Source organism: Lactuca serriola, chromosome 1 (genome assembly GCF_051521515.1).
Source record: "Lactuca serriola cultivar US96UC23 chromosome 1, Lser_US96UC23_V15, whole genome shotgun sequence".
Classification (NCBI taxonomy): Eukaryota; Viridiplantae; Streptophyta; class Magnoliopsida; order Asterales; family Asteraceae; genus Lactuca; species Lactuca serriola.
In genome coordinates this window covers 255,359,332-255,373,153 of record NC_136408.1, presented here as the reverse complement: position 1 = coordinate 255,373,153, position 13,822 = coordinate 255,359,332, and the positions used below count along the sequence as shown (strand labels likewise).

The 13,822-nt window shown below is 35.2% G+C and overlaps 1 protein-coding gene across 4 annotated transcripts; it reads left to right on the top strand.

The window, feature by feature from the left end:
* Positions 1–8,738: 8,738 nt before the first annotated feature.
* Positions 8,739–12,252, top strand: LOC145072986 (ATPase family AAA domain-containing protein At1g05910-like). 4 transcript variants are annotated; one of them, XM_079019534.1, is made up of 7 exons: positions 8,739–8,934; positions 9,532–9,686; positions 9,791–10,025; positions 10,268–10,869; positions 11,087–11,272; positions 11,402–11,545; positions 11,846–12,252. In XM_079019534.1, exons 4-7 carry the CDS (start codon positions 10,837–10,839, stop codon positions 11,975–11,977), a joined length of 495 nt encoding a protein of 164 aa, XP_078875660.1. In that variant the 5' UTR covers positions 8,739–8,934; positions 9,532–9,686; positions 9,791–10,025; positions 10,268–10,836; the 3' UTR covers positions 11,978–12,252. The 4 variants fall into 4 exon arrangements, 3 of the variants coding, with proteins under 3 accessions (XP_078875660.1, XP_078875640.1, XP_078875648.1); XR_013691206.1 differs by having other exon boundaries at positions 11,087–11,545; XM_079019514.1 differs by lacking the exons at positions 11,087–11,272; positions 11,402–11,545; positions 11,846–12,252 and having other exon boundaries at positions 10,268–11,077.
* Positions 12,253–13,822: the final 1,570 nt, after the last annotated feature.

The following is a 13,822-nucleotide window of genomic DNA, read 5'->3' as shown; positions in this document are numbered from 1 at the left end:
GCACGCAGCAGGGCATGAACAGATTTTGAAGACTGATTCAGTCTTCTCGAACTATTGCGAGAGAGCAATGACTACGCCGGTGCCATAGAACGGCTTCGGCTTGCAGTTTGTGAAATCCTTGTAGGAGCACTCTCTCGAGCGCACAGGGATTTCAATCAGAATAGATTCCACAGGGGTTCCACCTCTGCTGGCATCTGATGAGTGATACTGAGCCATGGCAGTCGCCACTACTGCAGCTACGGCAGCATTCAGGGCTGCAGTATCGATGACCGGAGGCGGTGGAGGCGCAGGATTATTCCTATTCCTGGGAGATTTGCGAGGAGGCATCTTTCAGCTATAAGTTTATAAAGATAAGAAAGATGGTAAGAATCAATTTGTAAGCAACGTGAGAGTGACACATGGACTAACTAACCATAGCCCAACAGTTGAATGAGTGTTTGAAATCACCACAAGGAATATTAGTAGGAATACACAAGTGTACAAATTTCCCACAGATTAGATAGATTTCAATAGTACGGGTATTACTGATGTAATAAGTTCAAGGAAAATCGACCTAACAGTAGGTCTTACATCATACCAAAAGGACAAGACTGACAGTCCTAGATTCCTAATTAGAGTACTGAAAGTTAGGAATATTTTACATACAAGTGCTACTCAGAGCACAAATGTTAAAGGCTATTCTTAAATCAAAAGACAGAGATGTACTAGACATCATCTAATGGCGATGGGAATTCCTCGGGCGAGCCCTGAGGTCGGACACTTGGCGAAACACCTCTTGAAGGTGTCGGTCCTTAGCTCTCTGACGAGCTCGAAGTTCTAAGACTTCAGCACGGGAGGTAGCCAGCTGTTGTTGCAGTGTTTCGTTCGTTCTCTGGGTCTGTTCCATGTCTTCTTCGAGACGGCAGATGCGGACTGTGTTGACACCTGAATTGGCATCAATCTCCATGACCCGGTCAATGGCTGCTCGACCTTGCTCAGCATTACGAGCTATTCTGTGGATGATGACAGGCAGAGCTCTGTTAGTAGAGCCACCATCGCTGACGTTGTAAAAGGTTCGGTCCCCAAAGTATGGTAAGGGTTGACCCTGTTCATCACTCCAGCGATTCAAGTTGTTTGCCCACATGGGAGTAGGACCTGCAAACATTGGTCGAGGGTTGTTGCTCGGGGCTTGACCTACAAGCGGTAGGTTGTTGACTTCCGGCTCGGAGTCGGATCCATCAGAAAAGCCTTCTGCGAGGTGATCATCCAAAGGAATTGGATGCTCATCTTCGGGCTCTTCATCGATCCACCCGGCATTGCCTTCATTTGGAAAGTACGGGTTGCCATGATGGAATCCAACCATTTAGATCTACGCGAGAAGAGAGGTATGAGAATATAGTATACGTGTAACTAGTAGCACAAAATACTCCTATAGTATTTTAAGTTTAAGTTCTACTGATCTTCTTGTGGTATTGATGGTAAGTTTTTAGACTTGTTAACATATCACAACCATTCTAGGGCATATGCTAATCACTCCTAGGACCAACATAGTTGATCAGGCTATGCCATTCCCAGGACTGACCATACATCCCCGAGCTCACTTGTGATATTTAACAATCGTAATACTTTTGTTGTTGTCATTGTGACACCGGTTTTAGTATGAATGCAGACTAGTATACTTAATTAAATATTTTATTATTTAAAGTATAGGCTCTTGGTCAGAGTGTTTTATTCCCTTTTGGGTTTATAGTTTAGTATATCTTTTATGGGTTGATATACTTGATTCACTATAAACAATGCTCTGATACCAATCTATCACACCCCAAAACCAAGAACGGCGGAAACGTTCTGGGGCGGAGGACGTCATGTATAGTATCACAACACAGTAAATGTAAGTAAGCAAACAACATCATCCATTGCATTAAATATATAATTTTAATACAAGTGTGTTCTGTACAGTTATAGACACCAAAATAATGTAAAACAAAATAATATGAGATGAGTCTTGAATGCACTCCATCTTCTCAAAAGCTGGCCTTGGTACCTGTCTACTGATGACCTGAGAATACAAGTTATTTTGAAAGAGTTTATCAGCATTAAGCTGGTGAGTTCATAAGTATTTTAGTGTCAATGTTTGTTGTCAAAATGTTTGAACCTGTCTCAATGTATAAGTTGGTAAAAATGTAAGTAAGTGTTTGAAAGTGTTTGTAAAAGTTTGAATCTCTCAGAAAATCCTATATTTTCTATTAAAGTAACCTTCTACCAAGGCTTAACTGTTTTGTATACTCGTTTGTTGTAAAAGTATGTGATTTCCCAAGTGTAACTATCATTTAATAAAATATAGTATGTACATTAATGCTTAAGTGAGGTTATCACTAAAATATGTAATGGGTAAATCATTGTAGTACTGTAGTTTTGTATAATAAGAACTACTTTTGTAGTAATTACTACTACCTTAAACCGGATTTATATTAAGGTTTAATGTGATAAATTGCACCATGCTATCGACTGGTAACAACGACATAATGAATGGTCGTAATAAAAAGAAATGACGTTTGGCACTCGCAGACCTGCAGGTCCGGCTGTGGCTAGCAGCAAGGTGTAGGATAGTCAATCCAGTATAGATCTATACGCAAACTCACGCTCTCCCTCCAAGAGAATTCTGGCTACAACTCGGGCCATGACATTTAAGGCATGCTCCGACACAGTGGATCACAATTGTTAACGTATTCATGTATATGTATTGTTTTTCGTTCTACTATAGTTGTATATGTCCTGTTTCGAGTATAGATGTATATGTACATGTTTCTAGTATAGTTGTATATGTTCATGTTTCTAGTATGACTATATATGTACATGGTTCTGGTATAGCTGTATATGTACTTGTTTCTAGTATAGCTGTATATGTACTTGTTTCTAGTATGGCTGTATATGTACTTGTTTCTAGTGTAGCTGTATATGTACTTGTTTCTAGTATAGCTGTATATGTACTTGTTTCTAGTATAGTTGTATATGTACTCGTTTCTAGTATAGTTGTATATGTACTTGTTTCTAGTATAGCTGTATATGTACTTGTTTCTAGTATAGCTGTATATGTACTTATGTTACCCCGATGGTAACTAACTATTGATGTACTGATAAGTATGAATATGGAAGAACTTTTATGTCTATACATGTATATATGATATATAAGTAATATGGAAACGACCTTCGGATGGTCACCCGAAATCCCACCAGACCACATCCAAATCGAGAAAAAGGAAATAGGGCGGATGGCCTTCCTAAGCCCTTTAAACATTATTTATATATCTATACATATATGGGCATGCAATTAAATATATAAAAGCATAAATAAGTTTTGAAAAGACATTTGAAGCATAAACATAATTTCAAGAGAAAATCGACTTAATGTCGATCTATAAAACAATTTGAAGGCATAAGTTGATAAAACAGTTTAAGTATAAGAAGCATTTGTTTGAATCACAGTCTGTAAATAAGTTTGGGTTGTAAAAGAGTTTGTAAAACATTTCATAGTAAAGCAGTTTGATAAACAGTTTGAACAGTGGTAAAAATCGTTGTTTTCCTAGTTATTAATCACATGTGATTAAATGCAATCACATGTGATTGAAGCAATAACTATAAGTATTTGACTTGTATTCCCCCCCATAAAGTATTTAAACATTTAAAATCATTTCAAAGGTTGATTCAAGGGGTACGAACTCACTTGTGGTGAGCTGTACGAGTCGCAGTGTCGGATACCGTGCTAGGTGGCAAACGGAGACTTGTTTACACGCACGAGCCTAGTTATCATATAACAAGCATATATATAACTAATTAGCCAAATAATAACTTAATAAATAAGTTAATACACTTAGGAAACATGCAAACACTTTTTATAAGTGTTTAAGGTCCTAAAGGTTGCATCTAAGTTGCTACGGGACAAGGCAAAAGGGTTTGAAACATCAAATGGCCTTGCATAAGAGTTCACCACCCAACAAACCCCCACCCTTTGGAGTTTACGGCTGTAAACTCATGGGTTTATGGCCGTGAACTCCTCACATGGTGGTTTTGGGTGTTTTAAAGTGTTATCTTGATCCTAGTACACTCCTAGCTTTGTTGGAATAACACATGAAGTAGTTTAAGGCCCTAGAATGCTTCATAGGTGAGTTTACGGCCTAAAGTCCATTTACCCTAGAGTTTACGGCCGTAAACTCCTATGGGGTGATGGCTTTTAATTGTTTTGAGGCACTTACACATCAAGGATGGCTTTCATGATTTTATCTAAGGCTAATGGGGACAAGAGGCACACTTGTGTGCCTTCACTTGGAGTTTACGGCCCAAGAGGTGTTCCTTGGCCGTAAACTCCCTTTAAGGGATGTTCTTGATGTCCTTTACTCCCTATTTAAGTCCTAGGTGCTCAAAGGTAATTGTCTTAAGGCCTAAGGGGTGTTTAGAATGCTTTTTACCCTAGAAAAAGGGGTTTACGGCCCAAGAGAGGTTCTTGGCCGTACACTCCTATAAACTTATGATTTTGAAGGGTTTTGATGTCTAAAATAGGCACAAGCATTTGAGGGTTAAAGTCCTTAAGCATTAGGGGTGGTTTAGGGCACTAAATGCCCTTGAAAAGGGGTTTACGGCCCAAGAGAAGTTCTTGGCCGTAAACTCCAATTACTTGATGATTTTGGATGCTTTCAAGTCTATAAAGATCATACACAAGGTCCTTATTAAGTTGCCTAACATGGGGATGGGTCTAGGAAGCCTTAAAGTTCCATTTTGGAGTTTACTCCCCAAGAACGTTCTTGGGCGGTAAACTCCCGGATCTTGCAATCTAAACATGTAATTGATGTTATAAAGCATCTAACAAGTATTGAAACACATTTAGTAAAGTAGACTCACAATCTAGGATGAAAACCCGAAGATCCGTCAGAGAGAATATGGCTTTTCTCTATTTGGAATTGTGAATAATGAATTAATTTAAATCAGAAAACTATTTATAGTCCTGGAATATTTTGGCAGAAAATATTTTTATTCCCGATATAGGACTGCAACAGTATGAAACTTGAAATGCCCAAATTTCACAAACCCAGGAGCATCCACTCTCCTGATATCACCTTAAACATAAACCCTAATGTACACAAACTGTTTCGGAAAAGTATGAAAATCACAGAAATTGGACTAGCTTCTATTGGATAGATAATGTTCGTACAAATGGAAATTTCGGGTTGTCACAAAATCCCTCACTGTGAAAAAAATGCTAGCTTTAACAAGGTTGTAACATGCTTCATATCTAACGCAACAATAAGAATTCTTTGGTACTGTATACTCCTGTTTTTTATAATATATATACTCAAGTAGTTATGTTTTGTAGTGTAGGTACACTGGTAACCCAACTACCAGCATGTTTGAATCATATCTCTGTTTGGTTCTTTAATTTTAGCTCAAGTTTTATGTTTATACTTATGATATGATTCATAATATGTTTCATAATATAAATTGTTTGCCTCTTCAAGTTTAACATTTATGCTCAATGACACCTCTATATTGCAGTGAAATAACACCTGAAGGTCCCTAGATTGCAAATCTTGATCATATTTTCGTTAATAGAAAGAACATAACTATTGTAAGTATCATGCTTCTTGGTTAAATCTTTTCAACATGATTAGGATTATATACTTTGTCTAACAATTCTTATTAATCAACTCTTGTTTTGGTTGAATTGAAGAAGCCTGAACAAGAAACTCGCATCCTGGAGGTTTAATCTTTAATGTTTTTATGTATTCTTACAAAAAAAATTCTATTTTTATTGGTTATTTTACTGATTTTATATATCTATGGTTGAATTGAAGAAGCTTGAACACTAGGTGTAGATGATTTGGTGTGCAAAAACGAGTCAACAGAATAGAAACAAAGAAAAGAATTTGTGAAAAGGAAGTGTCTATAAGTAGTTTTGAGGATTTGGTATAGAGGAACAAGATTATGCATATCACCAAAATCAGTTATTATTTATTTGTTTTTATTAATCTTCTTTTACTTCAGGTCATTTACTTCACTTGAAAAAAAAGTAGATAATTTTCACTTTTAATGTATTTTTTGGTGTTTTCTGTTTATATGGGTCTCAAATTACTGGAATAAGAGGTTGTAAAATCCATTTTGTTCTTCATTGAGAAAGATGATTACATCATACACTTTGATTTTTATAAACTGGGAGCTTAATTCATGCTTTGAAAAGTTGTTATTTAAATAGCAGGCTTCTGACCCATTGAGGAGCTTTATCACAAGACATGGCTGCTACACAGGTAAGGGTAAAAGGTAAGGGTAAAATGACCGACATACCCTTTATAAAATGTGTGTATAGAAGTTTCGTGAAGAATATACTAAGTAAAATATAGTTTAAATACAAAAAAGTAATTAATCACACCAGGTCAGCCCTCTGTTAAGTCCCATATTTCTTCTCCTTTTCAATTTCTCTTACAAACAATTTCCTTGCAATGTACTTTTTCTTTTAATTTCCATTCATCTGGTATGACAGTGTTGTAAATAGCAACTAACTTTCATTCATTTGACCATCATACTTTTGTTTAGGGTGCTGATTATGCCACTGGAAATTGTAATTCTTTCGCTGGAAATATTAATTCTTCCACTGAAAATTTAATATAATGACAATTATGTTGGATTAATGTCTAAGTCCACAACTGTAATTGGTAAGACTTGACCCGACCCAACATGGTCCATTTGGATTGCATGGCATCATGCATTTGGATAGACTATAATGAGAGAAATAACACTTAAGGTTGGTTAATATATTATATGCTCTAATATATTAATAACATTATTTTATTAGTATTGATCAAGAATTAATCTAGAATTAATTAAGTGATCAAAAGAAGACCAATTAAATATATGGTTTGATTGTGTAAATCATCCATACTTGTATAGTGGGCTAATGCTCCGTGGATTATCAAGTTGGGCAAAAACCCATATGATGCTCCATGGATGCTCCATGGTGTTTTTTGTACCCATGGATCATGGAAATGGAAAGTCATGAAAATTAGGGTATACCCTAATTGTCACTAACTATATAAGCATCTTATTGTTAACAAAATCGGCAGTAGTGTGGGTACACTAAGAGGGCTAGCCGATTTTCATGAAGTGTGTATGTTCTCTTAAGTTATTCCAAGTGTATTTGGTGTTGTGTGAACCATTTTAGGTGTCACACTTGGGGCACTAGGCACTCAAGCTTCATGAAGACATTCTACATCAAAGAGGTATGTAATTCTAACTTGATATATCCACATGAATAAATGTTATTATGCTAGTTAGGATGAGTACCTTGGAAAGTTCATAATTGCATGTATAATAGAGAAAACATAGATCCAATGTATCTAGGGTTGCATGTACTCTTAGGAGTGTTAGAATGCTCAAAAACCAACAGTAGTATCAGAGTTTAGGCTTGTTTTCTTGTTATACTTGCAAAATTGGCTTAAAAATCGAATTTTGGTGTTGTCAGCACAGCAGACTCGCCGAGTCCACAAATGGACTCGCCTTCGTGCACTCGACGAGTTGGACCCAGAAACAGCATATATTTGACTATTTTGGCTTGAATTGGACTAGAAACATTACCCTACGATGTTTTTGGACTTATAAACTTGTTTATGATGTGGTAATGTTCATTCTAATCCAATCTCAAAGATAACTGCCAATAGATTCATGTTTTGTATTAGTTTAAGTGTTTTGCTAATTACATGAAAAAGTTTGATTCCGATTATCTTGTTCATATGAGTTGCTTAGATTAATAGAAAAGGTTGATTGATTATGTGTCTTTGATCCGTTTTAATCTAAGAGTTGATTCTAAAATGTGTTTGTGTAACTTCTCCTCAAGTTACATGAAAAGTCACATTAAAGTTTCTTAAAACTCATAAAAGTTGGCAATGGTTACAAAATGAAGAGTCTTGTCCTCATTAAATGGTTTTATGACTCCATAACTTGTCCTCAAGTTATGGTGGTTCAAGAGTCACTTCACTAAATCATTAAAATGTGTAACCTTAATTAGTTCCATAAGTTACAAAGAAGAAGAGTTACATTCTTTAATAGTTTAAAGTCTTCCATAACTTGTCCTCAAGTTATGGAACTTGAAGAGTTTTTAATTAAAACTACATTAAATTCATAAATTATGGAATTAATTAATTTTGAATAGTTTCAAAACTTGCCCTCAAGTTTTGGAATTTGAAAAGTTTTCTTTCATGAATAATTTAATTCCATGTTAAGCCCTTAGAATTTTAAAAGTTAAAATTCAACCCTTACACTTTATAATATTATAAGGTAATACTATTTATATATATACACACACACACACACACACACATATATATATATATATATATATATATATATATATATATATATATATATATATATATATATATATATATAAGAGTAAAGTTAGTCTTACCTTTAGTAGGCCTCATTCACGAAACCAGTCTATAAGGGGGGTATAAGGTTCACTACAAGAAAAACAGGCTTCTACAACGCGCGTATGATGACACGCGCTGTTATATGATGCGCAATAGTGTGTGCCCTAAAAATATTGTCGGATATCCAAAAATTAGAAGGATTTAGGGCACGCATTCTTGCGTGTCCAAAAATAAGTGTCACATTGAAAAAAAAGCACGGAGGGCACATAACATAAAATGCGCATCCTCTAAGTATGTCGCTTTATATTTTTTAAATGAAACGCAGGGTCACTTCTTTTGGGGGAAACAAAATTCTGAAATATTTGAAAGGCCTGCCATGTTATTACCTTCTTTACACTGTTCTTCTCTCCCTAACTCAAATACCCCAAAAAACCCTAATATACTCTCCTCTTTTCTCCCATAGCAAACTAGCACCATCACATACCTGTGGAGGAGATCGCTACCGAAAAAGTGAACTCCTATTGGTTCCCTAGAAAGAATTCACGTAAGATCTTTACTTTTCTAATTATATAATTCTTTAATTCTAAAAAATTTTTACTTTGAACATTAACATCTATTTGTTCGTTTTTAAGAATGCGAGATGATGTTTATAATTTGGAAAATGAAGAACATACGAGGTTGAAGATGATGATGTTTTTGACTGATGTAGATGTTAATCTGAAACAGATGATTAAAGATGTCGATTTGTTGTTTATTGAAGAAGCTAATATCAAAGTTTTCTATAAATTGAAAATGAATCAGAAAGTTGAAGTTGTGAAAGTCAAATGTCACAAAGTCAAAATTCGAGTTCGAATATTTCATGGTGAACTTGCTTTTTTAAATCTCATATTTGACTTCACTTTAATTCCATTTCGACGTTCACGGGCTGTTGAATATTTCTGTCGGAATTCATGGTTAAAAATCAATTTCAGTTTTTAAAATCGATATTGAGTTTTTCAATATCGAATGATGGGGCTGAAGGACGTTTAGGTCTTTGATAGTGAGATTTTAATATTGCTTCTGTGTTGCTGTTTTTCATTCTTTCCGATAGTTTCTCATGTGTTCTCACAGTGATTTTTATTTATGGGTGTTTATGTTTCAGAATTCAAGAACCCCTAGAACTCTTGTTCACGAAAATCAACCAAATAATAGTAATCTAACCACTGGAAGGATTACAACTGGCATTGAATATAGCCGCCCTTTTAGAACAAGATGGAGTAGAACAACATGTTTCTTTTACATGCACTCCCTCCAAAGGTACTCTTGTGTCTTTTTAACCAATGGTTTGTTGCATTTGTTCCCAGGCCAATCCAATGAACACAAAACCAAGAATCATCTTACACTTTTACATCAACATGTAGTGGCATTGGAAAACGAAAACATTGTAGAAGATGGACGTGCAACAATCAGTAGCAGACCAATTCTCAAATCTGCATCCATGTATGCCTCTGAATACAAGAATAGGCATAACAGGAGGTGACCCAAGTGGTTTATCAGCAGCTTATGCGCTAGTTATGATGGGAGTTTATATACTTGTATGCATCACCTACAAACTCTAAATAGGTTTGTGGCTGGAACTGGAAAAGCTTCTCTCAGGTAAATAATTAAATCACTTTCTTCTGACACCATTTCAAGGAAATTAAATTAAATTTTTTTTTATACAACATATTCAAATTCATTGATGTTGAACAACGTCAAAAGCTTCATTTATGGAGGATCAATTCCATTGAATCAAGTTTTCCTTTTTTAATCTCTTCCATATGTTTTTGTGGTTCTTCAAAGATGCAATCTAGTGGAACATATTGGATTACAGCTGAATTGAGTTATCGTCACTGCAGGTTGGTTGATATTAAGAGTGGAAATCGATTATATTCTTTGATGAAATTGACGGACTTGCCCCTATGAGATCAAGCAAACAAGAACAGATTCACAACTCCATTGTCTCAACTCTTCTTGCATTAATGCATGGTTTGGATTCAAGGGGACAAGTGGTTTTAATCGGGGCAACAAACCGGATCGATTCGGTTGATGGAGCATTGAGAAGAACCGGTAGATGTGATCGTGAGTTTACTTTCCGATTACCTGGTTTGGATGCACGTGTTGAAATTCTAGATATTCATACAAGAAAATGGAAGCAACCACCTGTAAAAGAGTTGAAATTGGAGCTTGTTGAAAGTTGTGTGGGGTATTGTGGAGCTGATTTGAAAGCTCTTTGTACTGAAGCTACTCTACGTGCTTTTCGTGAAAAATACCCTCAGGTTTACACCAGTGATGATAAGTTTTTGATAAATGTTGAATCTGTTGAGGTTAAAAATAAGCATTTAATGGAAGCCATGTCATCAATTACACCTGCTGCACATAGAGGTTCGGTTGTACATTCTAGACCTTTTTCTCCAGTTGTATCGCCATGTCTGGAAAGTCATTTACAAAATTCCATGAGGTTTATATCTGATATCTTTCCTGTTTTTGAAATTTCATCTGAATTGAGTAAATTTTCTATGGTTGTTTCCGGATTTGCCCTTCCTCTTGTGTACAAACCCAGGATTCTGTTGTGTGGGATTGAGGGTGCTGGGCTAGTAATTTTTTCTTCGGTTTTGATATTTTTATTTTTTGTTATTATTTAAATGGTGGAATGATCCTTTTTTTTTGTTTGATAGGATCTGGGACCTTCTATTCTACATGAACTGGAAAATTTTCCTGTTCATGCCCTTGGACTTTCTTCTCTTTTATCTGATCTGAGTGCTAAGACACCAAAGGAAGCTTTGGTTCTTGTTTTTTGTGAATCAAGGAGAACTATACCTTCCATACTCTATTTACCTGAATTTCATCTTTTGTGGGAAAATGTCGGTACCCTTTTACAATTTCTTTAATTTTTTTTTGTTTATACACAAATTTATTCTAATACAGCGTGTTTTGTTTAAAAATTTAAATCTTTTTGTCATCTTATCTTGTAATCCCAATTTTGATTTCAGGCACATGATCAACTAAGAGTTGTGCTACTGACTTTATTGGCAGAATTGCCATCAGACTCCCCCATATTAATTCTTGGAACATCATTTGTTCAGCTTAATGATGCCAAAGAGTACAAACCTGTGGTTTTACCTTCAATTTCTGAGGTAAATTTGTAATATATCAAAAAATGTCTACATGGGGTAAATCCATAGTATCCTTGTTTTTCTAGTAGTGAGCAATCACAGCTTTCGAATCCTCCATCCCGTGCTCTTGTAAGCTGTGTTACTTGAAAAACATAATGTTTTTTTTAATAATAGAAATGTAGACTGTAGTGAGATTACTTCTTTGCTTCAAAATTCTAATGTTATTTATCAATGGACTCCGATGTATTCAGTTGATATATTCTTTCAAGCACATATTAAAAAAGATTTGGAACTAAAGCAATTATCATGTTGTTATGTAAGGATGGAACATTCTATATGTGGGAGACCAACACCTGGACATCAGAATTGTGGTCTTCAACAAGTGGCTTTGTTACGGTTAGTTTTTGTTATCTATTCATTCTAGTGCTTTTTTTTTTGTTTTTCTTTACTTGATCAGTAAACTTTCATTGATGATAGCTTGATCAAATTTACTTTTCAATGTAAAAGTAAAACATATGCAACTTACAGCTTCTTAAGTTATGGCAAAATTTGTAGAAGGTTGGATATGTTTTAGGATAATATCATTTGTATAGATTTATTTATTCTATGTTAGGTAATGGTTGTTGAAAGCCGTTGGTATAGCTATATGTATAGAAGCATGATTATCTGTCCTGTTTATATTTGGTGTTATTTATGTTTCTCTTTGTACATAATATAATTTAGCAGAGGCAAAGTAAAGAATAAATACTTATCTTTTGTAAGTTGTAACATAAGATATGGTTGATAATTGATTGGTATGATTATTTGTCCTGTTTATATTTTGTGTTATTTAGTTTGGCTTTACTTTATTTGTTTTACGTGAAGGCACAACTTGTGTCGGTTCTATTTTGGTGAACATAATATTTAGGGAGTGCTTAAGGTTTTATACCTCTATAATAATATCATCATGAGCTATTGGAAGCGTCTGAGTGTTGCATGGAATATAAGAGAACTGGAAAAGACGCTGAGCTTACTCGGGTACACAAGGAATCTTTATATGTCTATAATAATATCTAAGTGCATCATCTTGAATAACAGAATCTTATATCTTCATCATTTAATTGTGTTTTATTAATTATACATACATGTTTATATATCTGGTTAGTCATATTCTTCTTGAAATATTTGTTACAACAATGGGATTCATCCAAGTTGATAAGACTACAAATTATCTTTTGGATCCCCTTCAAAGGTTGTTTCAGGTTTTCATTCCTGCTTTGTTAGTTGTTTCTATTATGAATGTAGGCCACTCTCTGATTGTATTTTTCACATAATTGACAAGGAGCTATTGTATCTATTCAGACTAGGCTTAGAGCAATGGTTGCAAGAGATGAGTTAAGAAGAATAAGAAACAAGGCTGCAACTATAGTTCAGGTACTATGGATGAATTATGTTTGTAAAGTATTAAGAATGTCACACCCCAAAACCGGAACGACGGAAACGTTCTGGGGTGGATGACGTCATGTCAAGTATCACAACACATGCATTATAGTATTCAAAGTACAACAGAACATTGCATTAATAGTAATAGTTTTACATGGTTTACATTACAATATATCAAAGTAATACAAGTAATAATCTAAGAGCAGCTTGGCACAAAACCGTCTTCAATAGAAGCTCCTGGAATGTACCTGTCTAAAGCTGACATGAGAATACAAGTTATTTGAAAAGCGAGTATCAGCATTTTTACAAATGCTGGTGAGTTCATAAGTATTTAGTGTCATTTTATGCAAATAACTTTAATAAAATTGGTAGTTTTTGAGTGTCCATTACATTAGTGTCTTTTCCAGAAAATCCTATATTTTCTTCAATAAAAGCAGTCTTCTACCAAGACTGGACAGGGTTATGTGGTAAAAAGGTAGTTTTCCCTTAATCGCTATCACTATCAAAATATAGAATTTGATTATTAAAGAAAGCAGAAGAGATCAGGGAAAATAACATATGCCTCAGCAGTGAAGACTGCTGACTAAGGCAAGAGGAATCATAGACTCCAGGAGAGTATCGAACGAACGATGCGTCTGGCTAAGTCTAACAAAAGAGACACAGACCCCAGACGGTACCAAATGAAAGGTACGGCTAGCAAGGTCTAAAAACAGAGGATATAGACCCCAGACAATATCAAATGAAAGATACAGCTAGTAAGGTCTAAATTATGAGAGAGAGAGTGTAAAAGGGGTGGAATGAAGTCCATTCCCCCTTATATATGGGTTGGAGTTGGAGCTCAGTGGGAATCTACCCGATACTGCCGTCAAACGTGGC

Bases quoted from the DNA above. Each gene is read 5' to 3' on its own strand.
- LOC145072986 (XM_079019514.1), top strand. From the start codon at position 10,331: ATGAGATCAAGCAAACAAGAACAGATTCACAACTCCATTGTCTCAACT.